Below are 25,849 nucleotides of genomic sequence, written 5' to 3' on the forward strand. Positions count from 1 at the left end.
CTGAACTTCTTATAACTATCTGTCAACAATATCTTGCATTGGTTTACTTTTGTTATTACTGAAGTACTCTTAAAACAACTGTTATGTTTTATTATTTTCTTTTGGTTTCTGTTCTTTGATTATCTGAAATTTCAACAGTAAATGGCTTCCAATATTTGTAACCTGAAAAGTAAATGGTTTCAAATTTAAGGATTTCAAATTAGTTGGCTGTGAATATTTTTCTAATCCTATATTAAAACTTGTTTATATCACAATCATAGTAGTAACATTTACATCAAAGCTGAAAGGCTTCAGGAGAGAGAGAACATTTACATCACAGAGGAAGTTTCTAACTGTTTAGAGTTTTTGATATTTATCGATGACTTCTCCAACACTCATAAACATCTAGGATCAATTGTTGGTACGCATGTATAGCTGGTTTGCACATCAAGGAGAGAAGCTTTTCTATATGCAGCAATTGTTTATTTGTATGCCTGTTGCTATAGATTAGTTATGATAAATAACTCTGCAAGACAGCGTCAAGTTCGTTTATCAATAAAATTATTCATTGTTTGTTTATCGTATAATCGAGATTAAAGTGAGTGAACTCTATGGGAAAGTAGTTCCATTCAAGTAATGCATGCATTAAGAGTATCTGTTCTTGATGCCTGTGCAACATGTATTCAACTTTTGAATCATTGTTTATATACTTCATTTTATAATGCATGATTTAATGCATCTTCAAATTCAATGGTTTACAAGTCAACAATTTGAAGAAATTAAAATTTAGTTTAAAGAAAATCTCAGCTATCTCCCTTCCCTACAAAAAATCACCTTGGCTCATTGTTCATCCCTAACAGCATTGTTAGATTATATTTGCAACCTCTCATCGCTTCGCCATATCACTTTCACAACAGATTTTTGCAGCGATTTAGAATGGCTGCTAGATAGAATGACTCGTCTTACCAACTTACAGACCCTACAAATCATTGCAAGTCTCGTAATTGAAAAATGTCGGGCGCAAATAAGTTCAATATCTAATGTAGTATAATGGCCTGTAGGTCTGTTGGTGGTGTGATAGAATACTGGTCTGTAATACTATACAACCAAAAATAGCCTAATGGCTCTATGAGACAATACTTTTGAGTTTATTTTCATTCAGTGTTTAGTTGATCTCTATATGGAAAACTTCAGGTCCATCAACTTGGAACACACCATAGGCAGTGAATTTTGATATCTATCTAACTATATATATTCCTTCATATGAGACATTTAGTCCCAACAAATTGAAGAAGTTCAAATTAAATTTTATTGATACCATCAGAGGCAGAATTATTACCTCAACAATTTCAAGCTCCTTTACCATATATCCCTTCAAATGAGTGGAAGCTTCTACAACTTTGTTGAAGTAAAGAAGCTTGATATGGTTTGTATGTAAATATTTTAATTAGTTGGTTTCCTTGTTAGTCATCTAGTTACTTTTGCAACTCAATTGTTTAAAGAACTAAATAAACCTTTAATGACACATGGTAACTCAGATGATAGAGTGTGAGTTGCTCCATATTAATCATTTTAGTGATGACTTTATACTTTAGATCAAATAAAATCAATGGATGAGATTTAATGTCAAATAAATTATTGACACTTTTGATCCTAACGCTAACAAAATTTGTATTAAAAAGTGAAAATGATATTTATTTTAAAACAAATTATTACTGCTAAAATGACACTAATATTGTGTTAGCTCCTATTTATTTTCTATTTATGTACTTCTTTTAAGGAGAAGTATGGTCAAATACAATTTTAACAAAGTTGAAATGTCTTTTTTGTAATGAAGAAAACACAAAATAAATAACTATAAAAAAAGAATTTATGATAATTATATTTTTTTTTATGATTATTATATTTTTTTTTTTTGTTTATCCAAATATTGTTTACGTCGCTTTTTAATTTTGTTATTATTAAGATAATTATCTTTAAAAATCACGTCTCTGCATATTATATTTTTTTATTAAAAAAACATGAATTTCTTAAGTCTATTATTTATGATAAATTTATATTAAAATATCAAAACTTTAATAAAAATATTTTACCAAACAGATTTTAACTTAAAAGTGATAATTAAGTTGAAAAAATAATAAATACCAAATAACTTCAACTTTAATTTTAAATTTAAATTTTTTATCAACTTTATTTTAAAGTAGCTTTTAAGCCTTAAAAAAGTAGGGTAAAATGCAACCTCATTCTAAAACGAAAAAAGTCGTAGTATAAGCTATGAGCTAGATATTGTGTTGGCCAAACTGAACGTAAGCGTGTAATTGTCGCACACAGTTTCACGCAATAATCAATCTTAACCATTAAAAAATAATGGCTTAATTAGTCTTTTGGTCCCTTAAAGACATTTTAGGTTTCACAATGGTCCCTTAAAGAAAAAAAGGTCTGGATTGGTCCTTAAAGACACGTCCGTTTCTCAATTGGTCATTTCCGTCAATTTTTTACAAAAAAAAACGTTAGTTTTAGTTGACTGGATTGTGGATGTCATTAAGTGTAAGTGGTCCACCAAAAACCTTATTAATTTTTAAAATTTTAACCATTGGAATTTTTTGTTATATTTGGAGTTAAAATTTAACGGAAAGGACCAATATGACAAACATATATGTCTTTAAGGGATCAATCCGAACTTTTTTTTCTTTAAGGGACCAATCCGAGCTTTTTTTTCTTTAAGGGACTATTATGAAACCTAAAATATCTTTAAGGGACCAATAGATTAATTAAGCCAAAAATAATCAAATACTACTAGCTGTAATTTATTCAAAATACTGTAGTTTTACACAATTTTAATTTCAACCGGTTGTTTCTAATTGGATGGTCTACGACAATTACCCGTTGGAAATTGAAAGAAAATGTGTCGGAAATTTAGAAAGACAGTCTCACTGTCACACTACACTAGTGTCTAGTAATCTTTCTTTAACGTACATTTCCCATTAATTAAAGTTCTTATATCCGATTGGTTCAGAAAAAAAAAAAGTTCTTATATCCGATGAGCAATAACTAACTTTATTATCATTCTTTTCCAAAAACTAATAACTCTTTCTTTTTTTGAAAGACTAGTATCTTCTTTTTACGGTAGAAACTAGGGATATCAATCGATATCCATGGACGCAGATATTATGATATCTGTGTCCACTCTATTAGATAAATATGATATTCGTATCCGCTTCATATTCATGCGGGTATTTATTATGCGGGTAATCCGCGGTTTTTTAGGTATCCGCGAATATTAATAGATATTCATGGATGATAATTTTTTAAAAAAAAAATTTCTAATTATACCTAAAATTTCTTAAAAGAAGTAGTAAAAAAAAATATTAACACATAATAATATTCATGCATTTCCCTTTCAATTTACAGAAATGTCACCACATTCATTTTTTTTTCGTTTTACCAAAACTTAATCTAATATCCATATATTTCTCTTTTAAAAAATAATATAGATACATTTCTAAGTAAAATAAAATTCATCATAAAGTTGTACGGAATATAAAAGCCTCTTTTATATTTAATAACTAAGGATATTTAAGTAATTTTCTTATTTTTTAGCAGGTATGGATATCCGCGGGCGTGAATACCATTAAATCCGTATTCATATCCATCAAGTATCGGGTATTTAAAATATCTATTTATTTCATCCATGAATATCCATTAAATTATTCACCTCATATTTGCAAATTTTATCCACTAATATTTAGTGGTATGAATATTTTTTCATCATAGTAAAAACCTTACTTCTCCAAGAAGGACTCTTCACTTCTGCATACTGCTTTTTCAAAAAAGTAAAATGACACTAACAATAAAAAAAAGTACAATGACACTAATTTTAAAATAAAAAAGTATTGTATAAGCTATCAGCTAGATTGTGCTAGCCAAACTCAGCGTAAGTTTGCCACACAGTTTCACAAATAGTCAATCTCAACCATTAAAAGATGATCAATCAGCTGTAATTTACTCCCTCCTTGCTAAAAAAATTTCTACCAAATTATAAGTCGTTTTACATTATTGATAAAACATGTAATGTTATTTTTCCTATTATACCATTTACTATTTATTACTTATTTTCTTTCAATTCTTCAATTTATTTTTTCCTTATCATAAATGAAGGACAATTATATAAATTAACTCATAATTTATTTTTTCAACATTAATTATATTTCTTAATATACATAAAACTGTCAAAGTGACTTATATCATGATACGGAGAAAATATTCAAAATTGTTTTACACAATTTTAATCTTAACCGTTTGTTTCTGATCAAATGATGTACAATAATTACTACGTTAATGCAATAATTGCATATAATCTATTACTCTCTTCGGCCTTAATTATAAGCAAATTCTATTTTTTAGATTTATTTGAATATCAATGTATCTAAACTTACTTAAAGTCAAATACGTTGATTTTTTAATGAATCTAAAAAGTAAAATTTGCTTATAATTAAGATGGGAGGAAGCTTGATGGATGGTGTTTGAGTTGAGTTGAGTTGATTAACCACCCGTTGGTAATTGAAAGGAAATTTGTTGGAAATTTGGAAAGACAGTCTCACAGTCACACTACACTAGTGTCTAGTACTCTTTCTTTATTAAAAGTTCTTGTATCCAATAAGCAATAAGTAACTTTATTATAACTTTTCTTTTCCAAAAAATATAATCTATAAACCTTACTTCTCCTAGAAGGACTCTTCACCTCTGCATTGTGTCTGCTTTTTCTCTTCAAAACTCACATTTTCATTTTTCACTTCCACTTCATTACAGAAAAACATCATCAATGGCTACTCCAAAAGAACACGTTGAAGAGATAAGAACAACAAAGTTCTCTATTGGAGGGAAACCTAATCCTTTGACTGAAGATCTGCATCATGCTGTCAGGAATTTATCTGCTGAACTTTATGCAAAGGATGTGCATTTCCTCATGGAACTGATTCAAGTACATTTTCTGTCTCACCTTTTTTCTTTGTTAGTATAATCAATGATCATGCATATCTATGAATAAATAATATCAATGTTGTAAATTTTTAATTTCATGGATGTTTTTGGTATATGTTGTTTGTTAAGTTACACATTATGAACTTAACTTTTTAAGACCATGATTGAGGCCCGTTTGTTCCATTTTTTTTTACCAAAAAAATCTATTTTTTTTTTCAAAAAAATCACTTTTTTTATTTTACTTAGAGTAGCTTATTTTTGAGCTTATGCAAACAGTTTATACAATATAAATTAGGTTTTATGCAATTTTATAAAAAAAATTGTATTTTTATAAGTTATTTTATCATAAACTACTTTGAGAATCTTATATTTAGATTTTCTTAAAAAAAAAATATTTTAGTACAAAAAATCATTTTTTCCCTTAAAATGAAAAGCTGTTTTCAAAATCTTTTTTTTTTAAAATCACAAACCATGTGCAAAGTGAACTCAATGGAAGGATATAGATTTTTATGATCATAAACAAACCGAAGGTAGTTTTAGATTTTCTTCAAAATCTCTCCAAAAGAATCATAGAGATTTTTTTTAAGGCTGAAACAAACTCACCCTGAGTGACATGTAAAGGGTGATTTTTATATTTAGGTTGTTTCTTTTTGTTTACAATGAACTAATGCATATTACTCAAACCCTCACCTACCTACCAGATCAAAGCTAGTAGTTTATTTTTAATATTTTTATATCACTATTATTATTACTATTTTTTTTAAACTTGGTATCCGGCCCTAGAACTGGGATGTTATTTCAACGTCAAAAACCAAACATGTATCATGAGGGATGTTATTTCAACACTGACTAGAGTCTAACTGTTTATATAGATTTGGTGTTTGACACCAATTTTGTTGGCTAAGTAATATTTCTCTTTCCAAATTATAGTGGTTGAAACTCATCTCCACAAATGTTTTATTGTTAACTTGAACAGAACGCTGAGGATAATCACTACAATGAAGGAGTGAAGCCAACGTTGGAGTTTGTCGTAACTTCTGATGACATTACTGGTACTGGTGCTCCAGCTACATTACTTATTTTCAATAATGAAAAGGGTTTCTCTCCAAAGAACATTGAGTCCATTTGCAGTGTTGGACGATCAACGAAAAAAGGCAATAGGAGCAGTGGTTACATAGGAGAGAAAGGTACATTAACATCACATTCTTATATTTAAATGTTTCATAGTGTTTTGCACTTCTGAGTCAACAAGGACCTGTGGTGTGTTTTATTTGGTATTTTAATTTCTGAATTGTTTGAATGAATTCGATTTTTATTCGTGTATTTTCATATCAGAATTCATTTTGGTAATCCTTGTTAATCAAGTCATATAAAGTTATGCTTGACTATGGAATATGATTATCCATTAGAGTAGCCAAATTGAAGATCATGATGCAAATTTTTGACAGAATCTCTCTTATGGTTGAATTTCAGGAATTGGATTCAAGAGTGTGTTTCTGGTTACTGCTCAGCCTTACATATTTAGCAATGGATATCAGATAAGGTTTGATGAGAAACCTTGTCCACATTGCAGTCTCGGGTATGTAGTTCCTGAATGGGTTGAAGAGAAGCCAACACTTGTCGACATCAAGAAGATATATGGTAAAGATTCCCTTCCAACTACAACATTTGTCTTGCCTCTGAAGCCGGATAAGGTCAAGCCTGTTAAACAGCAGTTATCAAGCGTTCATCCAGAAGTGCTTTTGTTTCTTACTAAAATCAGACACCTTTCAGTCAGAGAAGTTAATGAGAATCCCAAACAGAACACTGTGACTGCTGTATCTATTTCAAGCGAGATTAACTTTGTGACAAGGAAAAACATGAATGCTGAGTCTTACACACTCCATCTCTCGGCGGAAGAAAATAGTGATGCTGAGAAGGAATGCAGCTACTACATGTGGAAGCAAAAGTTTCCAGTAAGGTCGGAAAATGTGGTTGAAAGGAGAACCGATGTGGAAGAATGGGTTGTGACACTGGCCTTCCCTAATCAAGAGAGGCTTCATAGAGGCAAAAGCTCACCAGGGGTCTATGCTTTTCTTCCTACAGAGATGGTAACCAACTTTCCATTCATTATTCAAGCTGATTTTGTCCTTGCCTCATCAAGGGAGACAATTCTCTTGGATAATAAATGGAACCAAGGGATACTTGAATGTGTTCCTTCAGCCTTTATGGATTCATTCAAAACACTTGTCATAGGATCAGGTGAAGCTCCAGTATCCAGTTTGGTTCGTATGTTCAAGTTCCTTCCCATAGAAAGTTCTCCGTTTGAGAAGTTTAATTATGTCAGGGACAAAATCAAAGCCAAATTGGTTGATGAAAATATTGTCCCGATTGAAACATACACCGAGCAGAAGCACTTCTATATGCCTGGTGAAGTTAGCAGGCTACTGCCTGAATTCTGGAATATTTTGACAAAAGCTCGTGATGAAGGAGTGCACTTGCTTAACCTTTCTTCTCATGATGGCAGGAAGATATTAAGCTCAGCTTTTGATAAAAGCGAGTATGATCTAGTACTCAATTTTTTAGGGGTGAAATCAGTGAATGTTGATTGGTATGCAAAGTGCATCCAGAGTTCTAATCTTGTGGATGGAGTATCAGAAGATCTCTATCTTCAGCTTTTACTTTTTGTTGCAAAAAACTGGTCTTCAAGATTTGAGGACACAAACATAACTAGCATTCCAATGATTAAATATGTGGCTTTTGATGGAAGTCAATCCTCGTTCAGTCTTAATGAATGCACACAGCAGCATGCTGGTTCCAAGCGAGTAGTAATAGCAGACTCAAGTCAGTCTAATGCTTGTTGGCTGATCAATTGGAACAAGGAATTTGCATGTGTGTCAAACAGGTTTTTTATGCCAGAAAGCACACAAAAAGCTATCTTGCGTTTGGCCCAGAAACAGACTTTGATGGAATGGCTTTCACAGGATGTTTATGTTACTAATTTGAGTGTGTATGATTTTGCAAATGTCCTCTGCAGTTCTGTTAAAAATAACAGCAAACATGCCATTGCTTATGCTCATTTCTTATACCACTCATTTTTAAAAGGGTATTTGTCAAGCCGGGAGGTTGATTGCCTATGTAGCTCTATGCCACTTGTGGACAACTATGGATGCATCACAGATAAAAGAAAAGGAGTTCTTGTGCCTGCAAATGTGAGCAAATGGGCAGATTTGATTGTTTCCAATCCATGGAGACATGAAAATTATGTTGAGCTTGGAAAGGAGTACCTAAATTCATCATCTTATGCAGGCGAATATACAAGTTCCGGGAAGCTAATTGATTTCCTCAAAACTCATGTTGGAGCTTCTGACATACCACATATATCTCCTCCAAATGCTGGGTTTTCAGCGGTAGATACACCGCTAACCAAAGACAATGCCTTCTTACTTTTGGATTGGATCCGGAATCTGAAGTATAAGGGAGAGCACCTACCAGAGAGGTTTTTAAGAAGTATAAAAGAGGGCAGCTGGCTTAAAGTTACTGTCAATGGATACCGGCCTCCTTCAAAGTCGTTCTTAATTAGTTCACCATTGGGAAAAATATTGCAAAGTGGTTCTGTTCTTGTTGATATTCCTCTGATTGATGAGAGTTTCTATGGGGATAGAATAAACAAGTACAAGGAGGAGTTGAAAACAATTGGAGTGATGTCCAGTTGTGAGGAAGCTTGCAAATTCATTGGAAAAGAACTCATGTCTCGCGCAGCTTCCTTCACTTTAAGTAAGAATCATGTTCTTTTGATGCTTAACTTCATTCAATATCTCAGGAAAAGTCTACTCCCTTTGGATGAATTTGTGGACAGCATCAAGGAGGGAAGCTGGCTAAAGACATCACATGGTTTTAGGTCTCCTGTGGGATCTGTATTGAATGATTCCGGATGGCAAGTTGCATCCCAAATAAGTAATATCCCTTTCATTGATCAATCTTATTTTGGTCAGGAAATATATAGTTACAAAGAGGAGCTCAAGTTGCTTGGAGTGATTGTTGGATTATCTGGAAATTACCAAATTGTTATAGATCATCTAAAACTGCCCTCAAATTTGACAGCCGAGGCCGTTGTTTTGCTAATGCATTGTATCAGATTATTGAATGCCCCTAGCAAACTCTTAACTTCACTGAAGGGAGCAAGCTGCTTTAAGACAAATATGGGTTTCAAAATTCCAAGTGAATGTTTCTTGTATGACCAGGTGTGGGGCTGCATTTTGGATGTATTCAATTGCTTTCCTGTGATTGATCATGAATTTTATGGAAGTAAGATTTTGGATTACAAAGGTGAACTTAGGCAAATCGGTGTGGTTGTTGATTTTGGAGATGCTATCAAAAGCTTTGCTTCTCTCTTCAAAGAGAAGGCGGCGACAAAAACTTCATTGAACAAAGAAAATGTCATGTCATTTCTTTCTTGCTGCAAGCTGCTGAAAGGAACTGAGTATATATTTCCTTCTGATTTCTCAACCATTATACTTAATCAGAAGTGGCTGTATACCAAGCTTGGTTGTCATACATACCCAAGAAAGTGTATTTTATATGGTCCGGAATGGAAATTTGTATCTTCAATTACCTGTCTCCCTTTCATTGACGACAGTGACAAATTTTATGGTCCAGCAATACATGGATACAAGGAAGAGCTGAAGACCCTTGGTGTTGTTACTGAATTCAAAAATGGAATGAGGTTTGTGCCAGAATGTCTGAGTTTTCCTTCAGATCCCTCCACCATTAGTCCTGAAAGTGTGTTTTCTTTACTGGAATGCATCCAAAGTCTATTGCAAGAGCATAAGATTTCAATCGATGATGACTTCAGAAAGAGATTGTCCAGAAATTGGTTAAAGACACATGCTGGTTATAGGCCTCCTGAGATGTGTTTGTTGTTTGATTCCAAGTGGAGTTCTTTCTTTAATCCAACTGATGGACCTTTTATTGATGAAAATTTTTATGGACCTAAAATGTCATCTTTCCAGAAAACTCTCAAAGCGATAGGAATCACTGTTGACCTAGAGAATGGGTGTGCCTTGCTTGCCAGTCACCTTCACTCTCTCTCTAACACTGATAATATTCTGAAAATTTATAGGTACTTAATTTATACAACTATATGATTTTTCTCTTTACATTTCTTTCTTGCTAGTTATCTTTAAACTCATTCTGACTTTGATAATATATAGGTACTTGTCCGGATACAATTGGAAACCAGCGGAGAAAGCTGACAAGAAAATTTGGATTCCGAATGGAAATGATGGTGGAAAGTGGGTCAACTCTGAGGAGTGCATCATACATGACCCGGATAAGCTTTTTAGTTTAAAATTTTATGTTCTTGAAGATATCTATGATAGGAAGATTCTTCCCTTCTTTACCATTGCCATGGATGTCAGGAGTAAGCCCTCACTTGATGATTATGTTGATGTTTGGAATGATTGGGAGAGATCATCGGACGAATTGTCATATGACAAGTGTTCGAAATTCTGGATGTTTATCATGAAACACTTCAGCACAGATACAGAGAAGAAACTTTCTGAGAGGCTGATCAAGCTTCCTGTAACAACAGGCAGCAATGAAATATTTCTGTTGGCTAAAGAAGATGTGTTTATTCCTGATAACCTTCACTTGAAGAAGCTTTTTGAGCAGGAGAAGATATTTGTGTGGTATCCTCAGCAGAATTTTTGTCCATTGTCCATTTCCAAGATATACGACATCTACAGAAAGATCGGTGCTCGCAATATATCTGAATCACTATGCAAAGTAGAGTCATCTGTAGCTAGTGATAATGCTGTCGAACTGGTGGAAATTGATCATAGCAATATTTTCAACTTAAAAGGTTTGGTTAAGCTCATTCTTGGTTTCCTTGCTTGTTCTAGCCTGAAAATGGAACCAGAAAAGAGGCATGAAGCTGTTCAAGGTCTTCTCAACCTCAGTTTCCTTGAAACATTGGAGCCGGTCTCGGTAAGCTATAGGTTATCATTGTCATCAGGGTGCATCATTACAAAGAAATATGACAAAATGGTGCGCTGGGAAAAGCAAAGTTCCAAGTTTTTCATCCAGAAGATGGATGAGCCTCAGAAAAATGCACTGAAGTATGCGACATATTTCTCTGAGACGATATCTGAAGGTGTTTTGTGTGAGAATCATGATTTTGTTGCTGCTCTTTCTGAATTGATCACATTGGGATTTGTGCTGAAGTTCAAGAATGAAGATATTGATTTTTTGATGGAGTCGAAGAATTTACAGATTTTCTGCGAGGATGAGAAGCTCCTCAGTTCTGCCTTCCCTTCTGACTAAGGATTCTGCATAGGTTTACTTGTTACTATGTCTGTCTCTTTACGGAATGTTTAAGTTTTCTCGTTCTCGTACCTATGTTCTCTTTTCATTGTTTTGTGAGTCTATGTTAAGACACTTACGTTATTATTGTGTCACTGAATTTCTTATAACTATCTGTCAACAATATCTTGCATTGGTTTACCTTTGTTATTACTGAAGTACTCTTAAAACAACTGTTATGTTTTATTATTTTCTTTTGGTTTCTGTTCTTTGATTATCTGAAATTTCAATTGTAACCTGAAAAGTGAAAAGTAAATGGTTTCAAATTTAAGGATTTCAAATTAGTTAGCTGTGAATATTTTTCTAATCCTATATTAAAACTTGTTTTCAACTGGTTTATATCACAATCATAGTAGTAGTCCTGTTTTTGGATTAATGAATTTTTCTAACCTGGGGAATATTGCACACCGTAAGGAACAATTAATGCAGTATTTTATGGGAAATTGAAAGGGAGAAGATGAAAAGGGTATTGCGAGGAGAAGAGGACTCCTGCCTTTTTTCTGTTTTGCTTTTGGAACCATATCACAGTTCCCTAGTTAATAGGGGAGAGAAGGGAAAAAAAAAAGAAGCAATTCTCAAGGAAAAAAACTCATTATTAAGATGTTGAGAAACCCATAAAATTTTGCATTAATTTAGAATGGATGGGTAGGAGGTATGTGTGGGTAGATTTGATCGGAGTTTTTCCGCTTGTGAGACTGGAGATTGGAGAATTTATCGTTGGACAGGCAGCCCTGAAAGTCGCTTACAACAAAGTGGCAAAACACGAGAAAGCGTGCTCCGACAATAAATATGTTTTTATCCCATTTGATTTCGACACTTTGGCTTCCGCACTAGAGGCTGTGGATCTCCTTGGGAGAGTCCAAAAGTTTTTTTTTTTTTTTGTATAAGCAGAGAGTCCAAAAGACATAGTAATATTGTGACTCCTAGGTCAATGAATGTGGTTTTTAGAAGGATTGGTTTTGCCATCCAAAAAAGTTTAGCGAAGATAGTGCCTCTTTTGCACTTGAAATAAAACCGTTATTTTTTTTTAATAAAAAAATGCAACCAACTTGAATAAAATTCGGTCGATATATACTGAAAATGTAGCTTATAGTTGATGGCTGGTAGCTTATAGCTGAAAAGTTAGTAGAATAAAATAAAAGTGTTTGACAAATTTAGTTGTTGTAATTACAAAATGACATAAAAGTATATGGTTAATGAATATGGTTAATGGGTAGTTATTATATTTTTTAAAAAAAATAAAGAAATAATAAATAAAAAATAATATGGGTAAAAATGGGAAAAATTTAAAAATCTATAAGCTATAAGCTCACACGCTATTTGAAATATAGAATCTCAAAAAACGCTATAAATTGGTTAGAGAAACTCGTTACCAAACATTTTTTTTATTAGACAAGCTTATAAGCTAGTTCAATAAACTATAAGTCAGCTTATTGGACTTACCAAACAATGCATTAATCAGGCCCGGCCCAGAAGCAAGTGCAACAAGCTCTGAAGGCCTCAAATTTTTTTTATGAGGTAACAGTATTAGTAAAAGTGGGGGTGTAAAAATTAATATATTGCTGCAAAATATAAAGGTCCAACTGCCAAGGTCAATCCCTCAAAAAAAGAGGAAAAGAACTGCTAACAAAGTTAAAAACAGAACAAGTGAATTAAAAAAAAAAAATTAATTATGAAAAGTCCGCACCAAAATTTTTTGTATCCTCTTTATATAGGTATAGATTACTAATTAATATATAAGTGAATAAATAAAAAAATTTGTTTTATTATAAAATAAGAGTTTAATTGATATGCATTGGCGGTGTAAAATAGTTTTACACCATCGTCCAATAAACAACCATTACTTTGCCATGTCATATAAAGAAAGTAGGGTGTTGTGACGGAAAACATGGTTGATATTGGTTGACTGTGTAAAATTATTTTACACCGTCAGTGCATATCAATTAAATCCTATAAAATAAATAAATATGTTGTAAAAAGAGTAGATAAGAAAGAAAAAAAAAGAAACTAAAACTTTTAGAAGGTATAAACTCATAAATAAAATGTACGTATTTATCTCCAAAAAAAAATGATCACTTATACTACTTGTACTAAGGTCTCATTAGCATTTTTTTATGCATGGTTGGTTTAATTTTTTTGACAAGTGGTTTCACTGGACATGCCCATATATTAAAGGAACAGCGCTGCTATATACAGCGAAGGAAACCTTCGTGAATTCCACGAACTGCTGTGGTCCCACCATTTTTAATTTACTAAAAAAAAAAAATTGTATCGTGTGTGCCGATTTGCCGCATAAGAGCGCTAACTGTTCCTCTATAACCTAAAACAAACATATATACTTTATAGGATAGGATTAACAAGACCACCGTTTAAGCATATGCGGTTATACCTCTGTGGCTCTGTATTTTTATCGGTCTTGTGATAATAGAGCAAAACACCATCGTGAAGTTGTGAACATACAAGAAAACTACTTGATTCAAAAAGTGGTAACAAGTAACAACAAGTTCAACAAAAAAATTATATCAAGTAAGTTCACTCCCTTAAATTGGCTCATCACTCATGAAGTGAATAATTGGCCATTTTGAAGAGAAATTAGAAACTCTAGTATTCAAGAATCGGAGCCGTTTAGTTGCGGGTTTAAGCTTGGCATGGGGTCTGAAAAAAAATTTTGCACAATTTTAGAACTCCGGGGGTAGTCCTAGGTCCAATGAAGCTCTGGTCCGAATTCTGTCTTTTTGTGTGATCAATCTGTTGTTTCTGCTTGTTGTCTGCTGTTTGGCGTCAATTAGGCATGATACTATTTTTCCCTGTCCTCGTTGCTTTAACATGTTCTGATGTATTCTTTGAGTGATTGAGAGTTTCAATTCTCTTGTTTTGACAGTGGGGATATTCTCTCTAATCTTGTATCTTGTATTTTGTTGGCATATCTTATGCCTATTTATTATACCGTAATTCTCTTAGCCTTTTATGCATATCTTATTATTATACTGTAATTCCCTTAGATTTTGTTAGCAAATTTTAGAGAGCAAGTTTAATTTGGAAGAAGAATAAGAGCAAATTTCAGAGAGGAGAAAGAACTTGTTGTTGGCGGTGAAACTTGGAAGAGATGAAAAAGGATGAGAGAGAAGAGATAAATTGAATTAATTAAAATGAATAAATAAATGTGAGTGGGTCCGATATAGATTTGCCAACTCATTCGCTGTACATTCGTGGAAATCAGTTCGCTGAAACTAGCATTTTCCTTTCCTTTAAGGAAAATGCTAGTTTCAGCGAACTGATTTCCACGAATGTACAGCGAATGAGTTGGCAAATCTATATCGGACCCACTCACATTTATTTATTCATTTTAATTAATTCAATTTATCTCTTCTCTCTCATCCTTTTTCATCTCTTCCAAGTTTCACCGCCAACAACAAGTTCTTTCTCCTCTCTGAAATTTGCTCTTATTCTTCTTCCAAATTAAACTTGCTCTCTAAAATTTGCTAACAAAATCTAAGGGAATTACAGTATAATAATAAGATATGCATAAAAGGCTAAGAGAATTACGGTATAATAAATAGGCATAAGATATGCCAACAAAATACAAGATACAAGATTAGAGAGAATATCCCCACTGTCAAAACAAGAGAATTGAAACTCTCAATCACTCAAAGAATACATCAGAACATGTTAAAGCAACGAGGACAGGGAAAAATAGTATCATGCCTAATTGACGCCAAACAGCAGACAACAAGCAGAAACAACAGATTGATCACACAAAAAGACAGAATTCGGACCAGAGCTTCATTGGACCTAGGACTACCCCCGGAGTTCTAAAATTGTGCAAAATTTTTTTTCAGACCCCATGCCAAGCTTAAACCCGCAACTAAACGGCTCCGATTCTTGAATACTAGAGTTTCTAATTTCTCTTCAAAATGGCCAATTATTCACTTCATGAGTGATGAGCCAATTTAAGGGAGTGAACTTACTTGATATAATTTTTTTGTTGAACTTGTTGTTACTTGTTACCACTTTTTGAATCAAGTAGTTTTCTTGTATGTTCACAACTTCACGATGGTGTTTTGCTCTATTATCACAAGACCGATAAAAATACAGAGCCACAGAGGTATAACCGCATATGCTTAAACGGTGGTCTTGTTAATCCTATCCTATAAAGTATATATGTTTGTTTTAGGTTATAGAGGAACAGTTAGCGCTCTTATGCGGCAAATCGGCACACACGATACAATTTTTTTTTTTTAGTAAATTAAAAATGGTGGGACCACAGCAGTTCGTGGAATTCACGAAGGTTTCCTTCGCTGTATATAGCAGCGCTGTATATTAAAATGTTGGAGACAAATTTGATAGTAGTGGGATATTATTAGTTTCGCCAAAAAAAAAGTAGTGAGATATTAGCAAAAAAAAAAGCACATAGTTTTCACACGTTCATAGCCATGACTTATTGAAAATGCCCACGTTTTATAGTTAATTAATTTGCTTGTGATAGGTTAGATTTTTCTATTAAAAAAAATAACATGAGTTATATATAATTTGAGGTGGAAACTGCCAGTATCTAAAACCATTTTAGTTTTCTCCTTAATACTCATCCTTGTTTTGCTTGTAGTCATTCCTTTTCAGTTGGAGAATCTCCAAAAGTTCAAGTAAGGGTCAATCCTTTTCTTTCTTAGTTTCTTAGTTTTCTAATCTTTTATGTCCATTTTTTCAATCTTGTATGTATTATGATAAAGACTTAGCAAAAATATTAACTTATCCCAACAAAATCTTGTAAAAATGGCAACAAATATTGTAGTCGGCAAAATTACAAACGACAACAATATTAAATTTCGTTGCAAAACTTTTTGCAACGGAATTTATCGCAACAACCTGTAGCGACTTTTTGGTTGTTGGTGTAAAACTCTTTTGCAGCAACTTTATAAATGTGCTAACGACTTTTTCCGCCATGAAAACTCTATTTTCTTATAACTAGTTCCGTTGAGACACCGTTTAATATTTTTCTTAAAAAAAAACAAATTATTTCTGCTAAAATAAAACTAATTTTTAAAAGAAATTATCGACTAGAATATTAGATTGTGCTAGCCAAACTGAACATAAGCCCATTTTTGGCAATGGAAAACCCGTTGGAAATTGAAAGGAATTTTGTTGGAAATTTGGAAAGACAGTCACCACACCACACTAGTGTCTACTACTCCCTCCGTCCCAAAAAGAATGACCCATTTTGAATATATGCACTATTCATATATATTGTTTTGACCATATTTTTCTACTAATAAATAAAAATAAATATTAACATATAAGATGTTGTTAGATTCGTCTCGATGAGTATTTTCAAAATATCAATTTTTTATAATTTTTACTATTATACAATTAAAGATATTAGTCGCCAAAGTTATGCATTGACATGCGTGTTTCGGTCAACTGGGTCATTCTTTTTGGGACGGAGGGAGTAGTACTCTTTCTTTAACGTACATTTCCCAATAATTAAAGTTCTTATATCCAATAAGCAATTAACTAACTTTATTATAACTTTTCTTTTCCAAAAAATATAATCTATAAACCTTACTTCTCCTAGAAGGACTCTTCACCTCTGCTTTTTCTCTTCAACAAACATTTTCATTTTTCACTGCTTACTTCATTACAGAAGAATATCATCAATGGCTACTCCAAAAGAACACGTTGAAGAGATAAGAAGAACAAAGTTCTCTATTGGAGGGAATCCAAATCCTTTGACTGAAGATCTTCATCATGCTGTCAGGAATCTCTCTGCTGAACTTTATGCAAAAGATGTTCATTTCCTCATGGAACTCATTCAGGTACATTTTCTGTTTCACCTCTTTTCTTTGTTAGTATAATCATTGATCATGCATATCTATGAATAAATAAAATCAATGTTGTAAATTTTTTATTTCATTGTTTTTGGTTACTTGGTATATGTTGTTAAGTTACACATATTATGACCATGCTTATTTTTCTAATTTTTTTCTTTCATTATTTTGTTTTAAAGTTTTGATACAATGCATTAGGGGTGCGGGTCATTCCGCGAACCCGCCAACCCAATCCACCTCAAACCCGTCCATTTGTAGGTAGAACCCGGCCCAACCCACCGTACCCACAAGTAATCAGTTCGGTATGGATTTGAGTTTTTTAACCCGTCTACCCGTGTATCCAACCCGGTCATGGAAATTATATGTTGTGTGGGAATTTGCTACTCTTATTTATTTTATTAAGTGTTATGATTATGGATGAATTTTTATTTGAAGTTGAATGAGTGTGTTTTATTCAATTTAAGTGCTAGAATTGTGTCACAACTCACAATTGCGTTAAATTGTATTATAGATTTTGTAGAAGTTTTTTAGAAAAATGTATTTTTTTCTATTAAAAAATATTTTTAATTTTATGAACAACGCGCGAACCCAACCCCTTAATAACCAGGTTCGTTCGGTTCGGATTTAATAGTAAAAGTGCGGATTTGTTGATGAACCTAACCCAATGAATATTGAACGGGTTTGGTAACGTATTAGGACAAATCCGACCTAACCCAACCTGCGTACACCTTACGCATGATTGAGATCGGAATGCGATTTTCTGTAATTGCTTCACTGTAGTTAAACACAGTAAACCGTCTCGGACGTCCAAAAGTAATCAGACGGTCCTGATTGATCAATGTAGATTGAACACAGTTTAAATCTAGCCCTTCATTTTTTATCAGACCAGGAATGATTACAATGTTAATGCAGTTACAACATATAATCTTTTTCCATCACATGTAAAGAAGTGATTTTCTATATTGAGTTATATCACTATCATTATTCCTATATCTATACAATCATATCATATTTTTAAATGAGGATGTTATTTCAACATAAAAAACCTAACATGTATCATGCATGCTGTATAAAAATACACTCTTAGGTCCAGTAAATACAACTCAGATAGTAAAATACTACATTAACATTTGATAAGATGGGGTATGGGTTCAAAACAGCATATATTAGGCTCTTTGTAAAAAGACACTCACTAGAGTTGCTGATGTGACTGAAAAAAAAATTGTAATATATAAGTCAAAATGAAGGAGTGAGCCTAACACTGACTAGAGTCTATCTGTTTATATAGATTTGGTGTTGGACAACAATTTTGTTTGTTAAATACTATTTCTCTTTTCAAATTATAGTAGTTGAAACTCATCTCCACAAATTTTTATTGGTAACTTTAACAGAATGCTGAAGATAATCACTACAACGAAGGAGTGAAGCCAGCATTGGAGTTTGTCGTAACTTCTGATGACATTACTGCAACTGGTGCTCCAGCTACATTACTTATTTTCAATAATGAAAAGGGTTTCTCTCCAAAGAACATCGAGTCCATTTGCAGTGTTGGGCGATCAACGAAAAAAGGCAATCGGAGCAGTGGTTACATTGGCGAAAAAGGTAAATTAACATCCCATTCTTTATATTTAAATGTTTCTTAAAGTGGAAGGGCCTGTGGTAATTTATTTACTTTTATTGAAGATGAATTAAATGTTTTATTTGGTATTTTTAATAACTGATTGTTTGATTGAATTCAAGTTTATGATTTCTGTATTTTCATATCTGAATTTATTTTGAAAATCGTTGTTAATCAAGTCATATAAAGTTATGCTTGCTAAATTGAAAATCATGATGCAAATCTTTAACAGAATCTCATTCATTGTTGAATTTCAGGAATTGGATTCAAGAGTGTGTTTCTGGTTACTGCTCAGCCTTATATATTTAGCAATGGATATCAGATAAGGTTTGATGAGAAACCTTGTCCACATTGCAGTCTTGGGTATATAGTTCCTGAATGGGTTGAGGCGAAGCCAACTCTTGTGGACATCAAGAAGATATATGGTAAAGATTCCCTTCCCACAACAACAATTGTGTTGCCTCTAAAGCCGGATAAGGTCAAACCCGTTAAACAGCAGCTCTCAAGCGTTCATCCAGAAGTCCTTTTGTTTCTAACCAAAATCAGACATCTTTCTGTCAGAGAAGTTAAAGAGAATGCCAAGCAGAACACTGTGACTGCTGTATCTATTTCAAGCGAGATTGACTTTGTGACTAGGAAAAACATGAATGCAGAGTCTTACACACTCCACCTCTCTGCAGAGGAAAATAGTGATGCTGAGAAGGAATGCAGCTACTACATGTGGAAGCAAAAATTTCCCGTCAGGTCGGAAAATGTGGTTGAAAGGAGAACGGATGTGGAAGAATGGGCTGTGACACTGGCCTTCCCTAATCAGGAGAGGCTTCATAGAGGAAAAAGCTCACCAGGGGTCTATGCATTTCTTCCTACAGAGATGGTCACTAATTTTCCTTTCATTATTCAAGCCGATTTTGTCCTTGCCTCATCAAGGGAAACAATTCTCTTGGATAATAAATGGAACCAAGGGATACTTGAATGTGTTCCTTCAGCCTTTATGGATGCATTCAAAACACTTGTCATAGGATCCGATCAGGCTCCAGTATCCAGTTTGGTTCGTATGTTCAAGTTTATTCCCATTGAAAGTTCTCCATTTGAGAAGCTTAATTATGTGAGGGACACGATCAAAGAAAAATTGGTTGATGAAAGTATTGTTCCAATAGAAACATACACAAAGCAGAAGCACTTCTATAAGCCTGGTGAAGTTAACAGGCTGCTGCCTGAATTCTGGAATATTTTGACTAAAGCTCGTGATGAAGGAGTGCACTTGCTTAACCTTTCTTCTCATGATGGCAGGAAGATATTAAGTTCATCTTTTGATAAAAGTGAGTATGACCAAGTACTCAATTTTTTAGGGGTGAAATCAGTGAATGTTAATTGGTATGCAAAGTGCATTCAGAGTTCTAATCTTGTGGATGGAGTATCAGAAAATCTCTATCTTCGGCTTTTACTGTTTGTTGCGAAAAACTGGTCTTCAAGATTTAAGGGCACAAACATAACTAGCATTCCAATGATTAAATATGTGGCTTTTGATGGAACTCAATCCTCGTTCAGTCTTAATGAATGCACACAGCAGCATGCCGGTTCCAAGCGATTGGTAATAGCAGACTCAAGTCAGTCTAATGCTTGTTGGCTGATCAATTGGAATAAGGAATTTGCATGTGCATCAAACAGGTTTTTTATGCCAGAAAGCACACAAAATGCTATTTTGCGTTTCCCCCAGAAACAGACTTTGATGGAATGGCTTTCAAATGATGTTTATGTTACTAATTTGAGTGTGTATGATTTTGCAAATGTCCTCTGCAGTTCTGTTAAAAATAACAGCAAACATGCCATTGCTTATGCTCATTTCCTATACCACTCTTTGTCAAAAGGGTATTTGTCAAGTCGGGAGGTTGATTGTCTATGTAGCTCTATGCCACTTGTGGACAACTACGGATGCGTCACAGATAAAAGAAAAGGAGTTCTTGTGCCTGCAAATGTGAGCAAATGGGCAGATTTGATTGTTTCCAATCCATGGAGACATGAAAATTATGTTGAGCTTGGAAAGGAGTACCTAAATTCATCATCTTATGCAGGCCAATATACAAGTTCCGGGAAGCTAATTGATTTCCTCAAAACTCATGTTGGAGCTTCTGACATACCAAATATATCTCCTCCAAATGCTGGGTTTTCAGCGGTAGATACACCGCTTACCAAAGACAATGCCTTCTTGCTTTTGGATTGGATCCGGAATCTAAAGTATAAGGGAAAGCACCTACCAGAGAGGTTTTTAAAAAGTATAAAAGATGGCAGCTGGCTTAAAGTTACTGTCAATGGATACAGGCCTCCTTCGAAGTCATTCTTAATTCGCTCACCATTGGGGAAGATTTTGCAAAGTGGTTCCGTTCTTGTTGATATACCTCTGATTGATGAGAGCTTCTATGGTGTTAAAATAAATAAGTATGAAGAGGAGTTGAAGACAATTGGAGTGATGTCCAGTTGTGAAGAAGCATGCAATTTCATTGGAAGAGAACTGATGTCTCGTGCGTCTTCCTTTACTTTAAGTAAGAATCATGTTCTTTTGATGCTTAAGTTCATACAATATCTCAGGAAAAGTCTGCTCCCTGTGGACAAATTTGTGATCAGCATCAAAGATGGACCTTGGCTAAAGACAACTCGAGGTCTTAGGTCTCCTAATGGATCTGTATTGAATGATTCCGAATGGAACGTTGCTTCCCAAATTAGTAATATCCCTTTTATCGATCAATTTTATTTTGGTGAGGAAATCAATAATTACAAAGAGGAGCTCAAGTTGCTAGGTGTGATAGTTGGATTATCTGGAAATTATCAAATTGTGATCCAGCATTTAAAATCTACCTCAACTTTGTTCTCTTTAACAGCTGAGGCTGTTCTTTTGATAATGCAATGCATCAGAGTCTTGAATGCCCCCAGTAAACTCTTAACTTCACTGAAGGGAGCAAGCTGCTTTAAGACAAACATGGGTTTCAAAATTCCAAGTGAATGTTTCTTGTATGACCCAGTGTGGGGCTGCATTTTGGAGGTATTCAATTGCCTTCCTGTGATTGATCATAAATTCTATGGACATAAGATTTTCGATTACAAAAATGAACTGAGGCAAATCGGTGTGGTGGTTGATTTTGGTGAAGCTATCAAAAAATTTGGTTCGCTTTTCAAACAGAAGTCATCACAATCTACATTTAACCGAGAAAATGTCATGTCTTTTCTTTCTTGTTGCAAGCAGCTTAAGGGAACTGTATATAAATTTCCTTCTGATTTCTCAACCATTATACATAATCAGAAGTGGCTGTATACTAAGGTTGGTTGTTATACGTGCCCAAGAAAGTGCATTTTATATGGTCCAGAGTGGAAATCTATATCTTCAATTACTTATCTCCCTTTCATTGACGACAGTGACAAATTTTATGGTACTGCAATACATGGATACAAAGAAGAGTTGAACAACATTGGTGTTGTAACTGAACTGAAAAATGGAATGAGGTTTGTGCCGGAATGTCTGAGTTTTCCTTCAGATCCCTCAACTATTAGTCCTGAAAGTGTGTTTTCTTTAATGGAATGCATTCAAAGTCTATTGCAAGAGCATAAGATTTCAATCGATGATGACTTCAGAAAGAGATTGTCCAGAAATTGGTTAAAGACACATGCTGGTTATAGGCCTCCTGAGATGTGTTTGTTGTTTGATTCCAAGTGGAGTTCTTTCTTTAATCCAACTAATGGACCTTTTATTGATGAAAATTTTTATGGACCTAAAATGTCATCTTTCCAGAAAACTCTCAAAGCGATAGGAATCACTGTTGACCTAGAGAATGGGTGTGCCTTGCTTGCCAGTCACCTTCACTCTCTCTCTAACACTGATAATATTCTGAAAATTTATAGGTACTTAATTTATACAACTATATGATTTTTCTCTTTACGTTTCTTTCTTGCTAGTCATCTTTAAACTCATTCTGACTTTGATAATATATAGGTACTTGTCCGGATACAATTGGAAACCAGAGGAGAAAGCTGACAAGAAAATTTGGATTCCGAATGGAACTGATGGTGGAAAGTGGGTCAACTCTGAGGAGTGCATCATACATGACCCGGATAAGCTTTTTAGTTTAAAATTTTATGTTCTTGAAGATATCTATGATAGGAAGATTCTTCCCTTCTTTACCTTTGCCATGGAAGTCAGGAGTAAGCCCTCACTTGATGATTATGTTAATGTTTGGAATGATTGGGAGAGATCATCGGAAGAATTGTCATATGACAAGTGCTCGAAATTCTGGATGTTTATCATGAAACACTTCAGCACAAATACAGAGAAGAAACTTTCTGAGAGGCTGATCAAGCTTCCTGTAACAACAGGCAGCAATGAAATATTTCTGTTGGCTAAAGAAAATGTGTTTATTCCTGATAACCTTCACTTGAAGAAGCTTTTTGAGCAGGAGAAGATTTTTGTGTGGTATCCTCAGCAGAATTTTGGTCCATTGTCCATTTCCAAGATATACGACATCTACAGAAAGATCGGTGCTCGCAATATATCTGAATCACTATGCAAAGTAGAGTCATCTGTAGCTAATGATAATGCTGTTGAACTGGTGCAAATTGATCATAGCAATATTTTCAACTTAAAAGGTTTGGTTAAGCTCATTCTTGGTTTCCTTGCTTGTTCTAGCCTGAAAATGGAACCAGAAAAGAGGCATGAAGCTGTTCAAGGTCTACTCAACCTGAGTTTCCTTGAAACATTGGAGCCGGTCTCGCTAAGCTATAGTTTATCACTGTCATCAGGGTGCATCATTACAAAGAAATATGACAAAATGGTGCGCTGGGAAAAGCAAAGTTCCAAGTTTTTCTTCCAGAAGATGGATGAGCCTCAGAAAAATGCACTGAAGTATGCGACATATTTCTCTGAGACGATATCTGAAGGTGTTTTGTGTGAGAATCATGATTTTGTTCCTGCTCTTTCTGAGTTAATCACATTGGGTTTTGTGCTGAAGTTCACGAATGAAGATATTGATTTTCTGATGGAGTCGAAGAATTTACAGATTTTCTGCGAGGATGAGAAGCTCCTCAGTTCTGCCTTCCCTTCTGACTAAGGATTCTGCATAGGTTTACTTGTTACTATGTCTGTCTCTTTACGGAATGTTTAAGTTTTCTCGTTCTCGTAACTATGTTCTCTTTTCAGTGTTTTGTGAGTCTATGTTAAGACACTTTTGTTATTATTGTTATCACTGAATTTCTTATAAGTATCTGTCGACAATATCTTACATTGGTTTACTTTTGTTATTACTGAAGTACTCTTAAAACAACTGTTATGTTTTATTATTTTCTTTTGGTTTCTGTTCTTAAAACAACTGTTATTACTGAAGTCCTCTTTTTGGACTAATGTATGTGCCTTCAACTAATTAACTAGGTAGTTCCTATTCATTAATTAATGTTATAATGCATATAAGATAGATTGTGTTACATTTAGTATTAGATAGTTATGAAAAATGAGACACTTGATTTTATAGAAGAAATGGAAAATTAATAGTTTTGGTTTTTTATAAACAAATAACCTGCAGAGATGTATGAAGATGGTGAAAAATATCATTGACTGATAATTTTCTTTTTTTGACAGTGACTGATCATTTTCTTATGTCTTCTACTCTTTTATGGTTGTAAATTTTAAATTTTCAGATAAATATCATTCGAACCTTAAACACTATATTTTTTATGATTAAAAACAGAATTATACAAGTTTTTCATGTTTGGTTTTTTTAAATAGAATTATGAGCGACATATTTTTTCAGTATTGAAAATAAAATTTGTCTCAAATAACTAATAACGGACAAGAGGTTTTATACTCTAATTTAAGCAAATTTTTGGAGTGTAATCAACGAAATAAACTAATAGTGGAAAAAGAATACCTTAACTTCGTCAAAAAAAAAAAAAAAAGAATACATTATTTCAGTTGATAGGAACATCGTAATTTATATGGATTCGAACGAATCCCGGACACTCCACTTATTCACCTTTAAGGTAGGGATGGCAAAAAAACCAAACCCGAGAGACTCACCCGAATCCAAACCCAAGTCAACGGGCGAAACCCGATTTGACTGGGTTTGGGTTTGGGTTCGGGTGACACCCGATAATATGGGTGTGGGTTTGGTATCAGTCAAACCCACACCCAAAACTCATACACCCACCCGAAAATATTTTATAATTACCTAATTACCCCCATAGTCTCCCTCAATTTCCTTGGAAGACCTTAAATTTTAGTTGTAATTTAATTTCTTGAAAGTCTATGTTGTAATTTCTTGAAAGTTTATGTTTGAATTTCCTTGGAAGACCTTAATTTTAGTTGTAATTTAATTCAAAGTCTATGTTGGACATAAATTTCTTAAATTTGCAAATTATTTTCAAATGTGCTGCGGGTTTAGGTTTGGGTGGAAAAAACCTGAACTCAATGGGTGTGGGCGTGGGTGTTGTTTTGCCACCCGAACAACCTTTGGGTTTGGGTTTGGGTTTGGGTGATGATTTCGGGTGTGGGTTTGGTAAGTGTCAAACCCGCACCCATAGGCGCTCGTTGCCATCCCTACTTTAAGGTGGTGGAATTTTTAGTCACTAGGCCATTGGACAAAAAAAACCTAATTTAGTTAAACTAAATATGGAATGTAATCAACGAAATAATTTCAAAAGGTTTTATATTACCCGTGCTTGGCACGGGTCACCATGGTTACAAAATATCGTGAACATTTTATTTTAGTTTAATTTATGTTTATATATAATAGGCCTATATAATATATATATACACGTGAACATTTGAGTAAAAATAAAAGAAATAATTATGAACATGATAAGCTTATTCATTTTACTTAATTAATTTAATATATATAAAATATAAACAACCTCAAACGTTATAGTTGCTTGACCAACAAACTATCTCCCGAATTCAACGCTTCAATGTGTCCCCCTTCTTTGAAACTTTCCAATCTTTGGTTCTTAACAAACAACCATTGAGCTTCTGCAAAATTCTCCAACAAAACAAAACAATTAATATAGAAATATAGAAAAAGAGAGAGAAAGAATTATTATTTTTGTTTTTCCTTATTATTGATCTTCCTCTTCA

The 25,849-nt window shown here is 33.7% G+C and overlaps 2 protein-coding genes across 2 annotated transcripts; both read left to right on the forward strand.

Annotated features, from left to right (window-relative positions):
• Positions 1-4,572: 4,572 nt before the first annotated feature.
• Positions 4,573-11,474, forward strand: LOC123883234. The gene is made up of 4 exons (XM_045931974.1): positions 4,573-4,960; positions 5,936-6,146; positions 6,433-10,060; positions 10,152-11,474. Exons 1-4 carry the CDS (start codon positions 4,802-4,804, stop codon positions 11,260-11,262), a joined length of 5,109 nt encoding a protein of 1,702 aa, XP_045787930.1. The 5' UTR covers positions 4,573-4,801; the 3' UTR covers positions 11,263-11,474.
• Positions 11,475-16,802: 5,328 nt separating this feature from the next.
• On the forward strand, positions 16,803-24,675 carry LOC123883233. Its single transcript, XM_045931973.1, has 4 exons — positions 16,803-17,111; positions 18,515-18,725; positions 18,999-22,632; positions 22,724-24,675. Exons 1-4 carry the CDS (start codon positions 16,953-16,955, stop codon positions 23,832-23,834), a joined length of 5,115 nt encoding a protein of 1,704 aa, XP_045787929.1. The 5' UTR covers positions 16,803-16,952; the 3' UTR covers positions 23,835-24,675.
• Positions 24,676-25,849: the final 1,174 nt, after the last annotated feature.

Source organism: Trifolium pratense, linkage group LG5, assembly GCF_020283565.1.
Source record: "Trifolium pratense cultivar HEN17-A07 linkage group LG5, ARS_RC_1.1, whole genome shotgun sequence".
Taxonomy (NCBI): domain Eukaryota; kingdom Viridiplantae; phylum Streptophyta; class Magnoliopsida; order Fabales; family Fabaceae; genus Trifolium; species Trifolium pratense.